The sequence below is a fragment of the Coturnix japonica genome, chromosome Z (assembly GCF_054131305.1).
Source record: "Coturnix japonica strain WE chromosome Z, WE-NBRP24, whole genome shotgun sequence".
NCBI lineage: Eukaryota > Metazoa > Chordata > Aves > Galliformes > Phasianidae > Coturnix > Coturnix japonica.
Window position 1 is genome coordinate 27,008,780 of NC_140702.1, and position 22,651 is coordinate 27,031,430.

At 40.3% G+C, this 22,651-nt stretch overlaps 1 protein-coding gene across 4 annotated transcripts in view; it reads right to left on the minus strand.

The window, feature by feature from the left end:
- MCC (MCC regulator of Wnt signaling pathway) overlaps positions 1-21,256 on the minus strand; it is a 165,568-nt gene extending 144,312 nt beyond the window's left edge. The window contains exons 1-4 of one of the 4 annotated variants that reach the window (XM_032441473.2): positions 20,814-21,256; positions 16,797-16,852; positions 13,367-13,614; positions 11,886-12,097 (exon numbers count right to left, since the gene is read on the minus strand). In XM_032441473.2, the coding sequence (XP_032297364.2) occupies positions 11,886-12,097; positions 13,367-13,601 (447 nt within the window). In that variant the 5' untranslated portion in view covers positions 13,602-13,614; positions 16,797-16,852; positions 20,814-21,256. The remainder of the gene's footprint in view (positions 1-11,885; positions 12,098-13,366; positions 13,615-16,796; positions 16,853-20,813) is intronic. The other 3 variants (XM_085528361.1, XM_032441471.2, XM_032441472.2) reach the window with 3 other exon arrangements.
- Positions 21,257-22,651: the final 1,395 nt, after the last annotated feature.

Below are 22,651 nucleotides of genomic sequence, written 5' to 3' on the forward strand. Positions count from 1 at the left end.
TCTTCTGGGACAAGATGCAACACTTAGGATATGGAAAAACTGAACAACCACAGTTATTTTACAAGGTCCTCCCTCACAAGACCTGTCTGTTTCTTAACAGTTATTGGAACAGGTGTAATAACCATTGCCACATATGAATTTTCCATCCTTGACAGCATCCTTTCAACCCTTGACAATGATCTGTTAAATACTTTGACATCACATTTTTCAGTACACCAGTGTACACCATTCTCTAACAAGCAGTTTCACTCCACACACCACAACAAAGAGCTGACCACAATTCCAGGACATGTGGAATAAAATGTTGGTTTGTTTTGATTAATAATCACTGCAATCAAAATGACACTGAGTGGAATTCACTAAGCATTTCAGCGTCATCTGTACAATCAGAGCAGCACACTGTACAATGCCCCACACAAATAAATTCCACGTTCATATATTGCAAACCTACTATGCACAACTTGAGCACATTCTTGTTCTCACTCTGGCACAAAATATACATTGCCAACATTTAAATTTCAATGGACAAATGGGAAATTAAATACAATACTTAGATAATGTTTCCAGACAGCTCTTCATTCCACAGCATTAATGCACTTTTACTTAAAAGGGAGAGGCTAAAAGGAACTCAGGTTCTTGATGTAAACTGTTGCTATTTAATGCCAGTGAATAGTATGCATCTAGGGTTAGAGAACAAAAAAAAATCCAACTCATTTGAAACAACTCTAAGTAACCTTACACCAAAGAATGAAACTGTCTCTGAAAAACACAAGCAAACTTACCTTCTTTCATTCAATCACACCATCTTGATTAGTCTAAAACATCTAGAATAATGCAATTACCAAACAGCACTTCAATCAGATGCTCTCACCCCTTCACCCTTCTCCAAATACTTAATCCACTTAAAAAGCCATGTCCTTGACCTGACCAGTCTCCATGGGACTCTACATTTGATCCTCTTTTCAATTCTCCAGTATTTCATGCCATGCAGCCACTCACCAACCTGTCAGCCAGCCACTCTCATTTTCTGCCATTTCATCCAAAGCCATCACATTCATTTTGATTCCCTCTGACCCCACTAAGCCTTAAACAGAAGGTCAGAACAGGAAAAGGACCAGGGAGTAAATGTGTGCTTGTTATTCATGTTTGAGATGTGTCTGAGAGGACAACAGGGAAAGATGGCAGCAATTTCTACAGTGCTTTTATCTTGCAGCCATCTAATTATCCTCATGGTTCATCTGCTCCTTGCTTAAAACAAGGGCACTCTTTTAAGTACCATTCATGTCATCATATTTCTGCTTAGCTTCCGTTCATCACTGAATATTCCTTCTGCTCAGTCATGTATTCTACTTGTCCTTATGCCAGGCAATGAGCGCAAGGGGCAACGGGCACAAAATGGAACACAGGAGGTTACTCCCGATCATCAGGAAGCACTTCTATGCTGTGCAGGTGATGAAATGCTGGAACAGAGAGGATGTGCAGTCTCCTCCTTGGAAATCTTCAAAAGCTGTCTGGATGTGGTCCTAGGGACCCTGCTCTGAATATCTCTGTTGCATCAGGGGTAAATTGCTCTCTGCCAATATCAGACATGATGAAGTTCTGTGACTATGCATAAGGAAACTTCACTCAATTCATTTTTAGCCTCTAAGATCCTGGCAGCTGCTCTGATTTAACTTTTTCCAGTTGGGAAAATGAGATATCAGATATTCTCTTATTTCCATATCTTTTCCTTCATACACTCTTATTTACAGGTCTGGTCATCACTACCCACCTATGCCCTCATCTCTCAACATTCAGGTCTCCCAGCTCATTATCTACCCAGTTCTTTGCTCTAAGATATCCATGTGCAGTCAGTCTGAATTTACCTTTTCTAAACATCAGTATTTTCTCCACAGACTTCTAATAACACTGGCATATTAAACAAATAACTCCCTGGATCTGTGACTAAGTGCTCACACTGACACGATGAAGACAGAGGGAACCCAGACCCTGGTTTACACCAGCACCCAGGCATCCCATTTCGACATGCAGGGTCACTGTCTCTTTAAAATGCTTAAAAGATTCATTGATGAGTACTTTCTGACATATATATATATATGTGTAATGTGTGATGTAATGTGTAATGTTATGTATGTATCAAAATTACAGAGTTTGGATTCATTGAAATGTTTTATTTGAAACACTTTCAATCAGATGAATTTTATAAATGCAAGGCATCTGATGGATATTGTCCTGAAGTCCTATAGGACGTTTTTGCTGGCATGAATAACAGGAGTATCAGCCTCACTGAGCTGGCATTTTGAGTTTTCATTATGGCAGGAATTGTAAGAAAAATCACTTCAACAACAATTTGAGCTGAAACAATACATATAAAACTCCCAGTGAATCAAACCCCCTAGTTTTATACCAGATCCATTTCACTACCAAAGAATTCAAGACTATTGCAGCTGAATTCCTACAGCTCTCAACTGATGTTTATTTTAATGGCTGTCTTCCTTGGCTACATAGTTTATCCATTGCCCACAAAGGTCAGGAAGTTAATCAAAATATGACCTCCATTCCCTCCCTGCTCAGTATCTAGAAAATAGGAATATTTCTTTATTTTTTCTATCTCTCCAGACAGCTGAACACAAAGCTCTCTACTCTAACTGCCTGTCTAGTACACAAAACACAATTTTCAGACCTTCTAACTCCCTTGCATTCTAACTTCTGAATTTCTCCAGCATATTTTTTCCTACACATGTTCCTACATTTAAGTTTCCCATTGTAAAATTCACAATTGCCTTACCTCTGCCTCATTCATTCCTATTTCCATCTTCAAACCTTATTTCATTATCAGTTCTTCATAAAACAGATACTGCCCTTCCAGAAATTCAAGTCGTTTATTCTGATTGCTTTCTCCCATGATGAAAAGTAGAGTTAACTGATGCAGCGCAACAAGGCGATCATCATAATCTGTGTCCTGGCTGAGAAATGGCAGTATGATTTTGTAGTACAAAATGAAGCAATCACGCTGAAAAATATCTTCACACAAAGCAGAAAGTGTAATTGATAGCAAGTATGTGTAAAGAAATATTCCATTTCCTTTGCACTGGCACCAATATTGTTTCCCCAAACAGCTATACTGACAGCCATACAGAAAAAAAGAGAACATAAAGAGAAGCAGGGAATTTGAATGATGCCAGTGTTTTACATTGCTTCGTCTCAATATCCCAGATCCAACAGTGACAGAGAAACAGTTCCAGAGAGCAGAAGCATCTTGATGAATTTAATCACGGCATTGATAGATTTCTATGCAAACCCTGCTTTGCCTCGCGTGGTTGACAGAATAATGGTTGATTTCTCCATTTTAACCAAACAAGCACTGAACTGGAAAAGCACTTTGGAGTCCATTTACAACTGTGCATAGATGAAAGATTTTCACTATATTTTCAAAATTCCTGTGTATCATGTAATCAAAACAAAAGGGTTTTGCATATATAACAGGGGAGAAGTAATAAGTCCTCTCATCTTTATTGTAAATGGGGATTCAATGAAGCTCACCATTATCAATAACAACTACAAACAGAAAAGCTGATAATACAAGATTGCCTGTGACTGGAGCTGCAAGGTAATCTTTTTGGCACGCGGGAATGCAGGAGGTTAATGTTATTTCAGCAGACTAATCCTAGTTCTCAGGTTCAGCTTAATGTTGCCAAACAGATATATTATTTCAATATTCTGTACAGACGTGTGCAGTGATGACAGCCCAGTGTACAAGACGAATTGCTCTTCATCTCAAACAACTGGAGAAAAAACAAATATTGGGAGAAGCGAAGAGATAATAGCTCTTGCACCAGGGCCAGAGCTCTTTTAACTACAGCAAACAAAAAACAGATGCATAAACAGCTTCTTAGCAGTAGAGAAGTTGAGGAGGACAGAATACAAAGTATTTGCAACTAAGTTCAATTCAAAGTTCTCAAGTTCAGTACCTACGCCTTCAAAACATCTACTTAAACACTCAAATATTTAATGCACCCCTTTCTTATAACACCTGATTGGTATGTTCTTCTTCCAATTATACAATTACAATTGCAGAACTGTGTAAAAATCCATCATACTATGCACTTCATCCTCCTTACATACTTGTAAAGAATCTTGTTCAATGGTTTCATAAAAGATCCAATTAAAAGCATCAAGAAAAAGATCTACTAAAAGATTGCTTGAACACACATATCCTTTGCCAAAATCCCTAACTCTGGGTGATAGAAGCTCTAAAAGGATTCAAACAAAACAAAATTAGAGCAAAACAAAACTAAAAAAACAAACAAAAGGAACTTCAGGACAGAGTTGATAGAAGGGGGATATAAAATTTATAATCTAACATGGAGAAAGTAATGGCATTAATGTGCTATAAGCAAGTTTCAAAAAGTTTGTAATTTGCTCAGATGTACGTGAAGATCCAGAAACTACATATTAACACAGATGATTCCTGACAGAAATAATCCATAATCTCAGTTTTTAACTTGAAAAAGGAGAAACTGAGCACTACTAGAAGGATAGTTACAGAAGCCAGGATTCTATGAACATACTGCATAATCCTATTACAACTTACACCAGAATCTAATCACAGTACAGGTGTGTCTTCAAACTTCCTTGATGCTTCTCCTTAAAAAAAAATAATTCCCAAAAGCAATCCCTGGATGATTGCAATAGAACATTTAATTTAAGCTGATCACTATACATTAAACAAGTGAGAAAATGGTTCATCACTAGGTCTGCTGTAACTCAGATCCTTACTAAATAAAAAAGGCTCTCTTTTACACAAGTCTCACATCTCTGTGAAGTCCTCTGTTCTCACTTGCCTACAGAAGTATTTCTGCTTTCTTTGGCAACCGGATAATCTTTCCTGTACTTAAAGAGTCAATCTGAAAAAATATGTTCATCAGATTAGTTCAAATGTGACAATAATGAAGCTTAAAAATTACAGTGCAGACACAAAGGTTTACAGCTGGAGGAAAGTGCAGGAGAAAATGCTATGATCTTTTCAGGAGTAACATTTTTACTCACTTAATACTAACACTGTGGTGAGCTGTGCCAAATAAAAAACTAACACAGAGAAACAGATTCCTGTTGCCAGTTGCTAGTCATAACATATCAGTAAAGAAAAGCTTTTAGTTACAGAGGCACATGCTAGTTGTATCGGATACGACCCCAGAAATATCAGCTGGTTGGCTTATGGTCAAACACAGAGGTAAGACATCAAGTGAAGGAGTAACACGATGTACTGTCAGATGGTCTGAAATGCTAGAGAAAAGGCTGGGCAAAGATTAAACTTAGCACTTAAATTTGAACATGTGAATATATATAAAATACCAAGCAGCCCCACAACATTATCTTCCTACAGTACTAAGTACATTAAGGCATTGCAAGGAATCATTACATCTTAAATGCTCAATAACATGACAGCACTATTGAATTTACACACAGATCACTTAATTCAGATTTTACACACACTTCACATGCTCATAAATGGCTATTTTTAGCAAAGAATGAAATAGCCTATCAGTGTTTTTTCACGTAGATATCCAGAACTGCACTACACAATGATAATCTTAAATAGGATGTTTTATAGACAGAAGATTATATTCAGTTCAGGTTTGCCTAATTATGACACAAATTTTGCAGGTAAAAGAGGAAAAGCCACTGTCCCCGAAAAATAAATAAATAAAAAAAAAACAACAGTAATTTATATACTATTATCACTCAATATAAGCCATGTCAACTAAAAATAATAGCTTTCTCAAAACAATTGCTGTAGCTGTCCTAACTTGCAGCTCAATGATCCTGACAGAAAAATAGCAATGCGTACAACTACAGTCTGACAAAGAGGTTACTGCAGTAACACCTATTTACAGAACACAATACTTTCCTAAGACAAAGACATTATGTTCTCATCTCTAGTGATCATGCTGAGAGAGTAACATCAATACAATTATATATAGCTTTGCTATGAATGTTCAAGTAGGAACATTCATGCCTTTGTTCTTCACAATCTTTTGAGTTGTTTATTCAGTAGAGATTTCACAGACAGCCCACAGCCAAAACTAAACTTGGTTTAATCACCTTAGTTCCACTGTACAAAAAAGATCCCCCATCACACACAGATGCATGATCAAAGCATCCATTCCCAATCTAATGAAGTTTTTAATATCTCCAACTGAGTTACACATACAGGCAAGTCAGACCGAATTAGCTAAGGAATAATATATTCCAGAGGCACTACAAAAAGATGCTATAGTATTCTGTATTATTCTTTATGGAGACAGTCCAAAATCAGCTCCCTTTACAATGAGAAATGAGTGCAGATTTGGCAGGTGGAGCAGTTCAGAGAAATACTCTAGACATATCCATCTTGCATTGACAGCTCTGCTCAAGATAAAGCAGGATTATTCCCGCATCATCACTGGCCAGAACAATGAAATGCTGTGGGAAGCAATTTTGGCAAGTCTGTGAATTTGCCCTCTCTCTGCATTAGTAAGAAGATGTCAATCTGTGGCTCTTGCACAGCTGCTTTGAAGAGGAAAACAACATCACAAGCTTCTAAAAGCAAGTGGTCATGACAGCAACCTACCACAGGCTTTTTCTCAAAACTACAGCTCTATTCTTCCCCTCTGCAAGTTAATCATACTTCCACCAAACCTTTCCTAAATATTTTCAACTAATTGAGTTGTATCTATATAACTGTAGTGTCTTAGGAAGGAAAAACTCATAAAGGCTCCCAGATCTAATCAACTCAAGTATCGGACAGTTTAAACATCTATCGATGTCCTCTGGGCCACATTTTTGAAATGTAAAATCTTTGTGCAGAGCCTTTCTGAACAAAAAAAATCAGTTATTTCCATCTGACAGAATGTGTGAAATAATATCATTATGACAAATCAAACCATCCCAGTTGGTTCCACATAGGTAAATACAGCTATTTGTGACAACAAATACATCCCTCTTACCTACACTGAACTTAGTCGACAGAAGAAAACAATAAGAACACAGAAATGCATGAGCATTTGTATATATACATACAACCCAAAGAAAATAAAAGAAGTATCAAGTTAATCTAGTCTGTTTTTATCATTTGCAAGGACAATACATAAAGTGAACTAAACATCTCCAAATTTAATTCCTTCAGATTATTAAAATTCACTGCAGTTCTAATATGAAACATGCATATCACACTGAGGTATTGCCCTGTATGAAATTTGCAGAGAACAGCACTTTATCTCTTTGTCATTGGACAGTTGGACTGGATGATCTTAGAGGCCTTTTCCAACCTTGGTGATTCTCCTGCAACAGAGGAATACCGTTCTCCCTGACAGTAGCACAGGGAACGAATCAAGACTCCATGGCTCTTAGTAATTGAGCAGATATGACACCACCAAATCAGTTATTTCTCTAGTTACAGAACACACTACTGTGGATGTTCTCATCACACACTTCTCACCCAACCTTGCAGATTCCAGTAGAAATAAAAAACAAATCAGCAAACACGCACCCTCCTGACAGAAATAATTTGAAATGCTTGAATTCTTTGCTATCCATGAGATATATTTAGGTTTGCATCCAACTGCAATAAAAAACAAGCTCACAGATGACTACATTTGGAAGACATATGAGGGTTCTTGTGACAGATAACTGCAGTAGTATTTAACCTACTTGCATGAACAGGTACATCATTAGTAAGTGGTGGCAGGTCACGTGAAAGGTTAATATGTTAGTCATAAATACTGGTAACAAGGTGAAAAGTGATAAAGAGAGATGTGTTGAGTGAGGAATATCGTCTATGCTTTAGGAGTATATGAAGAATGTTATTAGCCCTACTACAAAGTATTAAACCAAAAGGATTTAATTTAAGTAACAAGAAAAAGTATTCAAATAGGGGAAATGCGAGGGTGTTCATAGGAAAAAAAAAACAAAAAAAAGATAATCTCTAACCAGAAAGCATCCAGGTTCAGAGACATACAATTTCTTTTTTTTTTCTTTTTTCTTTTTTTTTTTTTTTTTCAGAATTCCAAGTCTGAACTCTAAACACCTACAGATAAATATAAAAAACATTCCTTTCAAGAGGGTGTCAGTATGGCCTGTATGGGTATACTGGAGGGAAGTTCAACTGTCTAGAACTGTTCATAACAGCAGGATGACAAAGAAAGGCTCTGCTCTGCTTCTGCATAATCATTCTGAAGAAGATTAAAAATCTCTGGCTACCTTTAGGAGCATTTAAAATTCCTGAGAGAAGTATCTACACATCATCTGTTTTAAAATATTTGCTTTTCTATAACAAAGTTTTACAAAAGAAATACAAACAAATTCTGAACAGCAGAAACGCATTACTGAAGATCTAAAGATCCATTAGGTTTTTTTTAGGTAACCCTAGAAAGAGTACAAAGTAGTTTGTCCAGCTTCTGTACGAAAACATCTGAGGATTAAACCCACAATAATGTGAAATCTGAAATCTGAGATTTCTGAAAATGAATACAAGAGACCTGAGAGGTTTCTCATTGTGCTAAAAAAAAGGTAGATAAATCAATTTGAGAAGGAGACATGGAAGGTAGTAACCATACAGATCACATCTCTAAGGCAATGTATCTCTCATTACAAGTATAAATGCAGATTGTAGTAACCAAGCCTCTCATTATTAATAGTGTAAATGAAATAAATGGAAATCACAAAAAACAGAGTAAATATTCTCTCCACTTTCCCTCGCCCCTCTTCTTTGTAATAAAGCCAAAGCAAACATTTGCATATGACTCATGACCCCAGTGCTTAGCAGGGGTCAAATGAAGATGCTATGAAGACTGTATTCATCTACATATAAATGAGAGATATCTGATCGCAATATTGTTTCAAAGACCACAGGAAGAATATTTGAGAACAGAAGTGAGTTAAGTGAGTTAAAAACAAAGATTAGGTGTCTCTCAAAACCATAAGCGTAAAGGGAACATAGAGATGGCAATAAAGAGAAAGCTATTATACATTTGGAGAACTTCATTTCTTCTGAGGCTTTCTGTTTTTACCGTTAATGTATCCACCTGTCAGAGCAGTGCAGTATCACAGAATCAAAGAACTACTAAGGTTGGAAAAGAACTCTGAAACCATCTGGGCCAACCCCCAACTCATCTCCACCATGCTCACTAATGATGTCCCTCAGTGCCATATTGATGTGGTTCTTGACTCTCCCAGGGATCATGACACCACCAGCTTCCCCAGGCAGTCTGTTTCAGTGACTGACCATTCTTTTGTTAAAGAAATTTTTCCTCACATCCAGATTGAACGTCCCATGACACAATTTAAGGCCATTCCTTCTTGTCATATCACTAGTTACACAAAAGAAGAGGCCAACCCCACCTTGCTACAACCTCCTTTCTAGCAGTTGTAGAGAGTGATAAAGTCTCCCCTGAGCCTTCACTTCTACAGACTAAATAATCTCATCTCCCTCAAGCATTCCCCAAAAGACCTGTCATCCAGACCCTTCACATCTTTTCTGTCCTTCTCCAAACACGCTTCAGGGTCTCAATATCTTTCTTGTAGAAAGGAGCCCAAAACTGTGCACAGTATTTGAGGTGTGGCCTCATCAGCGCTGAGCAGCGAGGTCACCTCTGCTCCATCTGGTAACACAATTTCTGATACAAGCCAGGATGCAGTTTGCATTCTTGGCCACCAGGGCACACTGCTCATGTTCAGCTTTGTGTCAACACCCCCAGGTCCATTTCCTCCACACAGGCTAGCAAAGCCATTATCACTTCCGAATCAACATCTCCCAGGATGAACATAACAAGAGGACATAATAAGAACGTACTCATCTTGAAATCTGAATGAAGTTCAGATTCAAAAAGCATTCAGGAACTCACAATTTCTACTCTGGAAAGAAAAGTCTTAACCCATTCTTTTAGTGTACGTATATTAGTCCTAAGCTGCTCCACTTAATCTTTTAAACTGTATCTTACATTTTTTTAAATAAATAAATGAGAAGTAGCTCATGTTTTTCCAAAATCCATATAGTTTTAAGCAGATCAAGCAAAGCTATCTTCCTTAGAAGCAGACTTGCACCTTTTTAATGAACAACCACAAGTGCAGTTTTCAGCATGGGGAAGTACTAATGTTACCAGCAAGCATAGTTTCATTTTAATTTGGCAGTGTTATCATGCAAACCAGAGAACAAGGAAAAATATGGCAGAGAAAGACATTTAAAAAAATATTTAAAACCATTCAGAAATTCACCTATTAGTAGTTTGGACCATGCTTCTACATTTGACTATTACAGTGATATTTGAGTCAGGATCAAACATATTGCCAGATATATGACACTGTTTCTCCAAAATCTACTGCTCAGTTAAAGTAGGTTTTAGACTGGTTGGATACTATTGCTCTCAAATAAATCCAGATATTCTCCCTTACTCAAAATAGTGCACATCTCCAGAAACAAAACAGGATGTATAAGTAACAATACTAGCTGGCCCAGATTCCTGTCCTATTCTCTTTAAAAAATCATGTTTCTACTTTTTCTGCTTTATAGAGATTTCATACGTTTCTGTCCAGTTTTCATTCACTGGTTTACTACTAAGTAAACTCTCTCTAGGAAGCATCGGATATAATTCCATTAATTGTCAACTTTCTTGAATTTTTTTGTCTTTCAGGTACATTTAAATATCTACAAATTTTTAATCTACGTAGGGAAACCAGGTCCTGAATCACATTGCATTCAAAACAAGCAAACAAGAAAAACATAGGAGGCTATTAAAAACACTTTCAGAAGATATTGTATTGTTTTATTTTTCAGTAATGTAGCTCAAAGAAGTTGATTTTCCTCAGCTGCCAGCAACCACTTCCATTAGACATTAACTCTTAAGCAGGAAGCTGGACTAGACAACCTCCTGAGGTTCACTTGCAGCTAGAATTCCCCTATGTGAATTTCATGGAAGATAAATGGGACAAGCAATCACTTCAAAAACAAAACTTTTCCTCTTTCATATTTTACTTCTCCACTTAAAATTCTGTGTAGCAGAAGTCAGGACCATGTTACAAAATGGCCTTATATTATATGCCTCACTTAGAACTAAAATACGGATTTGTTCAAAATGTATTGATGGAGAAGCCAAAAGCAATGCCTTACACGTACAATATTTGCATATCTTAACATAATAAAGAATAGCTCTTGTGTATAGAAATAGGAAGCATAAGACCATCAGTCAAGCCCAGCTCATGGCTCCATATAGGACGACCCAAAATTCAAACCCTTTGCCTGAAAGTTGTGCAAACAGTCCCAGAACTCAGGCAGCTCAGTCATGCCCACTGCCCTGTGGTGCAGAACGTTTCCGTAACATCCCCCCTGCCCCTCCCCTGGCACAGCTCCATGCCTGTTCCCTCAGGCCCTGTCCCTGTCACACAGAGCAGAGCATGTAGCCAGGACTGCCCCATCCCAGGTGCAGAACCCAGCACTTGATTATGTTAAAATACATGCAGCTGGTGATTGCCCAGCCCTCTCATTGTCACAGTCCCTCTGCAAGGTCCCTCTGCCTGAAGTCAACAGCTCTTCTCAATTTAGTGTTGTCACTGGCAGGAATGGGTTGGAAGCTTTCACACATACCTCTTCTTTTGCTAAACTGTGTATCTTAAGAACTTGAACATGGTTCCTCACTGACGACTATACTTTTTCACTCAATTATATGAGCTTTGGAAATATTATACAACACCACTTGCTAAAATCACATTTACGTTCTTGTAAATGAAATGCACCAGCAGCCTGACATTGCTTCCATGATTGTTCAATGGCTGAATTAACATGCTTTTTCAGAGAATAATAAGTGAAAATAAAAATAATATACAGGACTTGAGAGGAAAAACATACTTACAGTGTTGGCAAGTTCCAAGTAATTTCCTCCAATGGAGCTACTATAATTTGAGGCCTGAGCTAGAAGCTTCTGCAGAGCAGCTTGTTTAGTCACACTACTTCCACCATTCTCCAATACCTTCCGTAGTGTAAAATGACTCTGGAGGTCTGGACTCTGAAGATCTCTTGCTCCTGAATCATACTCCCAGCTTTCTCTGGCTCCCGATAAGGCACCTAAAATGCAAAAATTAAAGACTGTTAAAATATAAGCTATGTATAGAGAGGCCCCATCCAGCCTGGCCTTGAATGCTTCCAGGGAGGGGGCATCCACAACCACTCTGGACAACCTGTTCCAGTGTCTTATCACCCTCACGGTAAATAATTGCTTCCTAATACCTAGTCTAAACCTACCCTCTTCCAGCTTAAAACCACAATTCTGTGATTCTGTGATTTATCTAGTCTTGTCAATAAACACCTGTATAAAAAGTCCCTCCCCAGCTTTCCTATAGGTCCCCTTCAGGTACTAGAAGGTCTCTTTCTACAAGGTCTCCTAGAAGCCTTCTCCAGGCTCCCAGCTCTTTCAATGTGTCTTCACAGGGCAGGTGTTCCAGCTCTCTGATCATCTTCAATGCTGTCCTTCAGACACACTCTAACAAATGTCCTTTTCATACCGGTGGCCCCAGAACTGGATGCAGAACTCCAGGTAAGGTCTCATAGATGCAGAGTTTATTTTATAGCTATTTCTCTCTCTTGCATAAACATTATAAGCAAGCGTTTACTAATCAGTGTTTATTGTTTAATTAGTAAAATGCTATGGAGAAAGAATAAACTATGTAACAACTAGCACAGTGCTTTCCCGCTCACTCACCCAAAATTTTAAGCTGCAAAAGGGCAGCGAGAAGGGAAGCAAGTTGGCAACTAAGATGTCTCTTAAGATCAACATCTTTACCCCACTGCAAAGCAGTCATATCTAACAAACTGACTTAAGAAACTCAGAGGTGGTTTTCCGCACTTACTGTAAAGAGAATACACTAGTCTTTGAGTATGTAAGTAGAAAACAACATGGAACAAAGAATTACACTTTATACTAATATAATTAACATGATTCATTATCACAAGTACAGGTAACAATTAAAAATTAATTTGACTACTTTTACATTGAAAGTAAGACATCATTACCAGTAGTTAACACCCAAGGCACACATTCATTACACGCTGTGTACTACATACAGTGCTACACATATCTGCCCTCTTGTGGCTACGGTATACAGTATACCAGAAAAATCTGCAACCAAAAGAACTGAAGCACAGAGATTCCTCGAGAGCCTGAAGGAGACAGGTAATCAGTTCTGGTATCTCCAAGATAGGAATACAGGAGACAGCCATAAAATTGACAACATGTTACATCATACTTGTTTTTACTGAGGTAAAACAGTATTAAGCTCCCTCAGAGCTTAATGTCTGTTAAACAACATTAGCAGGACATTTAGATGTCATACCTACCTAAACTGTTATTGCTGCTAGTTGGCCAGGAAGCTATCCTATCTCTTAACTTCTTCTTTATACAAGAGTCATCCGATTTCACAGAAAGTTCCACTTCCTCCTTCCTGATTTCTCGCACCAGTTGCATGCGGCACTGGCTAAAATCCTGGAAGGAAATTTTTCCATTTTCATCTGCTCCCAGCTGGTGCATGATCTCAGCAACAGACTCCTCCATGTTCAGCTGGCGGCACACCATCAGCAAGTCATTCCTAAGGATATTTTTAGAGGGAAAATTGGGGTAAGGGAGGGAGAAAAGTTCAAGAAAGATTGGAAAAATGGGAATGGAGAAGAAAAAAACAAGACAATTTAGTTCAGAAGGGATACTTTGTATAATTTTGAAATGCATAAATGTACAGACATTTAAACCCAATAAGCCAACTGCTGTTTTCTATCAGTCTGTGACCTGAAATTGGAAAGAAACTGTAACACAGAAAGACCATGGAAAAGAAGAAAGATTTCTCCTCAATTAATTTCACGCTATTTTTATCACTTTGACTACCAGAGACACAAGTGAGAGCTGAATCATGCTGTTGATCTTCACAGTAATATGACATACTAAGAAATTAAATCATTACATTTCAGTTGGATCAGTGGCAGCTTTGATTTCCATTTTATTGAGAGTAGGCCAGGGAAATCTCTCTTGCCACCAAACAGTAAGTTAAAGAGGAAAAAGGTATTTAGAGTTAGAAAAGAGCATTTGGAATAATTGCTTTCAAGCCTGTCTGCAAGTATCATGACTGCAAAATCCTCTCGAGAAGTTTGCTTGGTCTAACTGTTAAATGAAATTCAAAGCAGAGAGGAGAGCCGCACTGCATAATATACTCTGAGTGCAAGTGGCTAAAAGACAACGGCAACCAAGTCAACAGGGTAGTTACTGAAAGCATCATATACTTAACAAATGCATACAGTGTGTCCTTTAGGTAAAAACATGTAAACATACTGTTGAGGAATGAACCATCCAGCAACACTAAGGTCAATGTTACTTTCTATTTTGTGTGAAGAATGAAGGAATCTCATGAACATAAAACTGCTAAAACCCACCAGTCACCACTTCACTGTGCTCAGATCCACTTTTCTGTCTCCACAGCAGTTCAGCAAGTGTCCATGAATGCCAAGGGTACCATTTTTTCTGCACAGAGGAGTTCAGTGACACACACTTGCTTCACCTGCACTCACATGTCAGACGCCATTTTGTCAGACTGCCCCTCCACTGTCATCTGTCACATTGTAACAAATGTAACAGAATACTAGCAGAAAGGCTCAATCTCTACTGCCATACCAGCACCCACCTCTGAAGTCATAGGGCAACATAATAGGAGGCATTACTTTTGGAGCAGCCCTCGTAAAACACATAACTTAGTTAAAGTAAGTTTTGTTACTTGCATACATTATTTTTCAAAGGTTTTTATTAAAACACATTAAAAAAAAATAAAAAGCATAAAACTAGTGGGATATGTGACGTTGTTTCTGTGAAGCTAACCCATCAGTCTGGTTTGATGTCAGTGACTGCAATCCTTAGTAAGCTCTCAAGGTGTTCATCAGAGTCTTCTGATGAAATTTTACTCCTCCTGTGTTTTATCCTTGAAAACACTTGTTCTCAAACCTGCATGCTGCCAGAAAGCGATGACATGAGTAATGTGATTGTGAAGTGAGGGATATTTCTCTCTGGTCAGATAGATCTTTAAAAGCCTGGTGAAGAGACACAGTAAGATTTTTTATTTCATCTCTTATCCATCCCATTGAAAATCTGCATTGATGTCGACTGAAAATGGAGTCCCAAATCCATTTTTAAAATTACTTTTTTTTTTTTTTTTTTAATTTTAAAAATTTGAAACCTATTCTCAAATTCCTTTATCAAAATGGAAAGCACAGCTGCACTGTTCTCCCTGCTCACAAAACACAGTTTAGCCGATGTATAAAAATGCACAACTCTGTTTGCCATCACTTGAGCTTGCACTGAGCTGTGCCCGGTGCCTGGGATGATACCATAACAGTGACAGTCGCACAGCTGGGACAACACCGTGATGGCACAGCAGCAGCAGGTGTGGACCACGGTGTGAGTCAGGTTGGGCTGTGGGCCACAGGTTGGACATGTCTGTTCTATGGAGGAATTAAGATCCCTCAGATGCCTGCCTATGTGACCTACTGGAGGGAACCTTCTTTAGCAGGGGAGCTGGACTCAGTGATATCTTGAGGTCCCTTCCAACCCTGCAATTCTCTGATTCTGTGATTCCATGGCTATAAGTAGCCAGCTCATTTAAGTATACACCAAAAAAGAGAAAAAAAAGGGGCCAGCTTGAATTTCCTGCAACAGCATATTTTGAGTCTCACATACGCCAAACAACCAACACCACAGAAACATAAACACTAAATTTGTCTGCCATAAATAACCAAAGTTAACTTTCCACCTCTCATTTAGTCATTCTTTTTCTGCTTCAGTAGATACTTCATTAAGTATAGTAGTTCCAGCACATTGTCAAAAGCAGCTACCTAAAAAAGAGAACTTTCTTTGTAATTCCTCTTGTGGAGAGTGACAGGCAGAACCGAATCATAATTTTGTTTCATTAAAAACAGAGTAAATAGAAGCATTTTGCCCTCTTAAGAATACCTTCTTTCCCAATTGCATGTGGCTACCTGAATGAGAAACAGTGAAAAGGGTAACAAAACAACAGAGAGCAAAAAACCTGGGAATGCCCCATCTATTGAAGCCCATTAAAAAGGGAAGTATCAACATCTTATTTGTTGAAAAAATTATGAATTTCCAAAAACATGTGCCACTAAAACCATTCACGTAACATGAAATCTAAACTGCTTCTGAGAAATGCTGTCAAAGGATGCACTGCTTCAGCGTGTGCTTTTAAAAACACAAGCTCAAATCAACAAGTTTGTTGTTATTTAAACATCTCACTTTGTTTTTACTACAGATTTTCAGTAAGATACTAAGTACAATGTAAAAATCAACAGTCTATACATAAGAAAGTATTGCAAGACTCTACAAGCAGAACTCCATACATTATTCTTAAAATAATAATGAAATTTACTCTATTGAATTAAACACCATCTTTGCCTTTTTTCTGCATAAACTCAGAAGTCATTGTATTTTAAATTTTAAATCAGAAAACCAGTGTTTATTTGTAACTTATTTATGAAACTAATTTTATTTATTCACCCAGTATCTTTGCAGCTCATTGCTTCATTTGTTCAACAAAAACAAACTCCAATTTAGCTTACCTTAAACCACACAGTGTTGCAATGTAATAATCTAGGAACCCATTTAGTGACTTCTGCAGTAAAGGTCAAATTTATTATATGTATAAAAGGAGCACTGGTGCCATCAACATATAATAAAGGCATTTAAGTTTCTGAAGAAGATATTTATCTAGTTCAATACCTGTAAAAAATCGTGTTTTCATTTGGTTTCACTTTCCTCACTGACAACCATAAAGGCTACAAAAAGAAAAGATGACAAGCACTTGAAAGATGTCAATAAATAAATAAATAGATAGATAAATTACTACATGTCCCATAAAGAGGAAAATAACATTTCATCACCAACTAACAAGTTAGAGGGCTTGAGTTTTCCTAATACTTTTTTGTACTGGATGTTGCAGAACTTCAACATACATGTGTCAAATGCAATGCAGAGACTGACAGAGGCTCTTTGTGCCCAGTCATTCAGATTCTTCTTTGTTACACCCATCAACAGAACATTCTTCACAAGTACACTCATATCATCCTAATAATTTGGGAAAGAATAACCAGCACATTAGTAGAGAGCTGTAAAATTAGTCATAGGACATGCTCCTCCCCTCCATCTGTGCCTCTATTTCCCTATCTTTTATTTAAAAAAAAAAAAAAAAAAGTTTACAGTTTGATGCACAACAAAGCATTTACACAGCTGAGTCACCATGTAACTTAATTAGGAATGCAAATAGCTCTTTTCCTCATGCAATATGAACTAAGTAAACACGGGTACAAAATGTCTGCCTTTGCTTCAAGAAAAATCTTTTCCCTAACTATTCAGGACTAGGAAAGGAAGATGTCTTGCAAACAAATTACTATATGCATTGTGCAAACAAATGACTGCAAAAGCTTTAGCCCTGTAAGCAAACCTGAAGTGAGAGCGGATTTAAAAGATGTGACAACTTATGACAAATAACAGCTGCAGAACTACAAATTTAAACCCTCCTGTACCGAAAATTAAGTTCTGAAGAGGCTCAAACTAGTAAGAAGCTATAAATCTGCTGTATGCTATGATGAAGCAGTCAATTTTGCAGTGTTTTTCATCTCCTTCAACAGATGCCCAGGCATTTACTGCAGTGTTTAACCTGCTGTAAAGGGCACGACTAGCGTGCAGAAGTTAACCTACCATCTCTACTGTGGCTACAAGGAAAGCAATGAAGATACTTCTGCCCTCAAAGACTGAAAACACCACAGCCTCCACCAGTAATGGAAAGACCATGGAAGAAAGGAATTTAATTTAATGCAATAAATAAATAAAACTGTCTTCAATTCACTGCTTAAAAAAGATGTAATTTCCAAAACACTAAGACTGCAAACCATGACCAAAAAATATACTCTTAACAGAGGTATAGTGTGCCAGTGAACCAGAAGGAATTGTCTGCAAGACCTGGAGGCACATACTACAAACATACCCTGAAAACCATTGATCAAGTCTGCTTGTGCATTGTCATAGATCACAAGAGGAACAGATAGACTACATAAAGCAAGGAGTACATTGCACATTATAAACACACTATATAAAGCAAGGAGTACATTGCACTTATGCAGGCTAATGAAGTCCAGAAGAGCTATATCCTGGGCTCCATTAAAAGCGGAGGGGTCAGCAGGGAGAGGGAGGCGATCATCCTCCTCTATTCAGCTCCTGTGAGGCCCCATCTGGAGCACTGCATCCAGGCCTGGGGCCTTCAGCACAAGAAAGATGCAGAGCTCTTGGAACAGGTCCAGAGTTGGGCCATGAAGATGATCAGAGGGCTGGAGCACCTCTGCTATGAGGAAAGGTTGGGGGAACTGGGCTTGTTTGGCTTTGAGAAGAGAAGGATCTGGGGAGACCTCACTGGGGCCTTCCAATACTTGAAGGGTGCATATACACAGGAGAGGGAAGGGCTGGATAGTGATACGACAAGGGGGAATGGTTTTAAACTGAGACAGAGGAGTTTGGGTTAGACATTAGGAGGAAGTTTTTCACTCAGAGTGGTGATGCACTGGAACAGGTTGCTCAAGGAGGTTGTGGATGCCCCATCCCTGGAGGCATTCAAGGCCAGGAGTTCTGATCATGATGATGACAATTTCATGTTGAAGGTACTAATCCCTTATGCAACAAGATGCTAATAAGTCTCAACAACAGACCTACCATACCCAGAGGGGTTTTCTACTATTGCTATCTTCTGGGTTGTATTTCTGTTTGCTACTGAAATCCCCTTCAGACATGTTCCCAGAGTTCTTAATGGTCTCAACAGTGCAGATCAACCAACACTCAGAAACACTCTAAAATACACATAATACTAACTTGGAATGAAAGTTTAAGGAAAAGCTCATCAGAAATCTGAACGGTTTGTGTCATGGGAGCACCTCTCAACTGTCCATATGGAGCAGAGTGACGAAGGTCTCACAGTAAGTGCTTTAAAAGACAAATATACAGAACTCAATAGAGTTTACATTATGGAAAAGCACCAAATTGCAGATCAGAGAACATGCTGAGAGGAGGCAGCACGTGCTTTAAGTGAACATACAAAGTTTTCTGACATCAGAATAATTTCCATGAGGACAGTAAACAAATGTAAAGAGAAGTGATCCTAACATAGTGGTTGGAAGGCATACATTTTCTTAGTTTACATTTCAGAACCACAACTGTCAAAATAATTACTAGATGGGGGGGAGGGGAAGGGGGGGAAGTGTTTAGGGAGCTGTTTAGATAAAAGATATCATGACCCTCAGGTTTTACTTTTAAAGTGACTGCCAGCTGTTAGAGATTTTCAGCAACTTTCTGGTTCCAAAGAGACCGAGGGGACTGAAGTTTACTTAGCCTTTCCATAGGGTTATACTCTCAGGTTAGATGACAAACTCTAAAATTCCCTCTCTCTGACTCAGCTCTCTGGAGATGCTCACTCACTGCAACCAGCACAGGATTCGATTTTCGTCACCTCTTACGTTTGGAAACCCTAATGTTTTCAAAATCATTGTGCAAGAGTCCCCAGCAGGACCTTACAGTATTTGAAGGGAGCTTATAAACAGGTAAGGGATAGCCTTTTTTACAGTCTGGTAGTGATAGAACATGGGCAGAGGGGAATGGCTTCAAACTGAAAGAGGGAAGATTTAAGTTAGATGTTAGAAGGTAATTCCTTACTTAGAGGGAGGTGAAGCACAGGCTGTGCAGAGAAACTGTAGATGCCTCATACCTGGAGGTGCTCAAGGCCAGCCTGGATGGGGACCTGGGCAGCCTGATCTGGTGGCAAACTCTGCCCATGGCAAGGGAAGTTGGAAATGGGTGGGCTTTCAGGTTCCTTCCAATACAAACCAGTCTATGATTCTATAGTTCCAGTTCTGGAACAGCAGACTAGTTCCAGATTTATCCTTACAATGTACCCAACACTAATCAAGAGATGCTGCCAATAATCCCATACATTTGAACATTTCACTATGGCTTATACACAGACACCTACTACAAATGTATGAACTCACCACTGCTCAAAGAAATTTATCAGCTCAGGTAACAGCTCTGAAACTAACACGGGACAAGTGCAGGAACGTACATGAAGCTGCAATGCAAGGATGCTGGTAAAAACATGGGGAAACGAGATATTCTGGAAAAACTGTACAATTTTTACCTTATATCATGACATCCAGGGCTCTACCTCCACAGTGCGTTACAGCAATGAGCCCTACAGACCTTCTCACACTGACACCTGCGGGCTCACCTGAGGGAGCATCCGCAAAGGACGTCTTTCTACCGAGCACTCAACAGAACTGTCACACCTTCCTCCACGACTATTCACAGCTTTATCTTTACCCACGAAAATCACCTGCCCGCTGATGGTTGGGGCGCACAAGTTTCGCAGCCCCAACCTGCTGTTGTGTCGCTTCCGCAGTCCCCGAGCAGAGCAGCTCCCACGGGCGCAAGCTGTGTCCCGGCTCAGGAGCCCACAGACACGTGGGGACAGCGGAGCAGCGGCGGGGAACGCCCGCCCCGCTCGCCCACCACCCTCGGGGAGGCAGCGGCCGTCATGAGCCCACGGCAGGGAGGAGGGGGCGGTCGGTCTGCGCGCCGGCGGAGGGTCCGGCCTGGCGGCAGGCACGACTGCCCGGCCGCCTCCCACCGCTCCGCTCCGAGCGGCAAACTTGCAAGAAGTTGAGACGGCACTTCGCGGGGGCGGCTCCGCGCCGCTACCTGCTGATGAAGCCGTCCCCGTCGCCGTCGCAGGTCTGGAAAAGGCGCCTCATCCTCTCCTCCTCGCCAGTGCTGGAGGTATCGCTGCTGCTGCTCCCGGCGCTGCTCACCTCTGCTGCGGCAGCTGCCGCCATCATGCGCCCAGCTCCGGAGAAGGAATCGGCACCACCTCCTCAACAGCCAGGGATTCCCAGTCCTGCCGCGCCTGCCAAGTGCGAGCGGCAGCACAAAGCCAGCGCGAGGGCGGGGAGCCCCGGGGCACGGCCCCGCCGCACGCCGACCCACTGCGTGCTCCTACGGAACCAGGGCGCGTGCCCGAGGGCGGCAGGAGCGACGCGGCCCCGCCGAAGCGCCGCCCCCGGTCCGGCCGGCACCCAGCGGAGGGTGTAGCACTGCCTTGCGCCTCTGTGTCCTGCTGGGAGAGTCCTGCCGTTCTGCCCTCCTCCCGCCGGCCTCTGCCACACTACCAAAAATCGTGGTGGTCTGTGGGCAGCACTGAGAAAGTGAATGTTTGCCCTCTTTATTAGGGTTACACTCTGCCCTAGGGACCAACAAGTGCTGGGAAAATCTTGACCAAGCTGGTCCTCTGGGGATCATGTGATTTTATAGAAGCACACAATCACAGAATTATCAAGGTTGGAAAAGACCTAGAAGATCATCTAGTCCAACCATTACCAATACTTCCCAGCTAAATCATATTCATCAACACAACATCCAAACGTTTCTTGAACACTCCCATGGTCGGTGACTCCACCGCCTCCCTGGGCAGTGCATTCCAATGCCTGACTACCCTTTCCAAGAAGTAATAATTCCTAATGTCCAGCCTAAAGCACAGAATATCTCAAGCTGGATCCCAGGGATCACTGAGTTCATCACCTAGCTCCACACAGCGCCATCCTATAATATTCAGACACTGTTTGGAAGCACTGCTTTGATGCTTCCAGAACTCCAGTTCTTAGGGCCATGCCTACCACATGCTGGTGAAGAACCTTTCCCTAACAACCTCTGCCTGACGCTCCCCTGACACAGCTCCCCATTCCATTCACTTGGCTCCTGTTGCTGTCCCACTGCTCCTAGTGAGGATCTGCATGCTGAGCAAGTCCAGAGACCTCAGCTGCTCCTCACACATGTTGCTGTGCAGACCCTTTGCCATCTTCATAGCCCCTCTTTGAAGACTCTCTAATAGCTTTATGTCTTTGCTGCACTGTGGCTCACAAACCAGCACCCATCCCTTGCACTGCACAGAAAGAAAGATGTCGAGACCCTGGAGTGTGTCTAGAGATGGGCAATAAAGCTGGTGAGGGGTCTGGAGCACAGGCCTTATGAGGAGCAGCTGAGGGAACTGTGGTTGTTCAGTCTGGCAAAGAGGAGGATCCAGGAGATCTTATTGTTCTCTCTAACTAACAGAAGGGAGTTGGGGGTCAGCCTCTTATGTAACCAGTGATAGGACTAGAGGGAGTGGCCTCAAGTTGCACCAAGGAAGATTCGGGCTGGACATTAGGAAGTACTACTTCTCTGAAAGAGTGATTAGGCAGTGGAATGGGCTGCCCAGGGAGGTGGTGGAGTCACTGACCCTGGGGGTGTTCAAGGAGTGTTTGGGTGTTGTGTTGATGGACATGGTTTAGTGAGAATTATTGGTGATGGGTGGATGGTTGGACTGGGTGATCTTTTCCAACCTTGGTGGTTCTGTGATTCTATGAATGCTGTTGCTGACTGCCCAGCCCTCCAATCTGTCAAGATCTCTCAGAAAATTGTCATAAGGGAGTCAGTGGCTCATCCCAAATTAGCAGTATCCACACTCAGTTAGTATGCTTCCAATGCCTGCACCCAAGCCAATT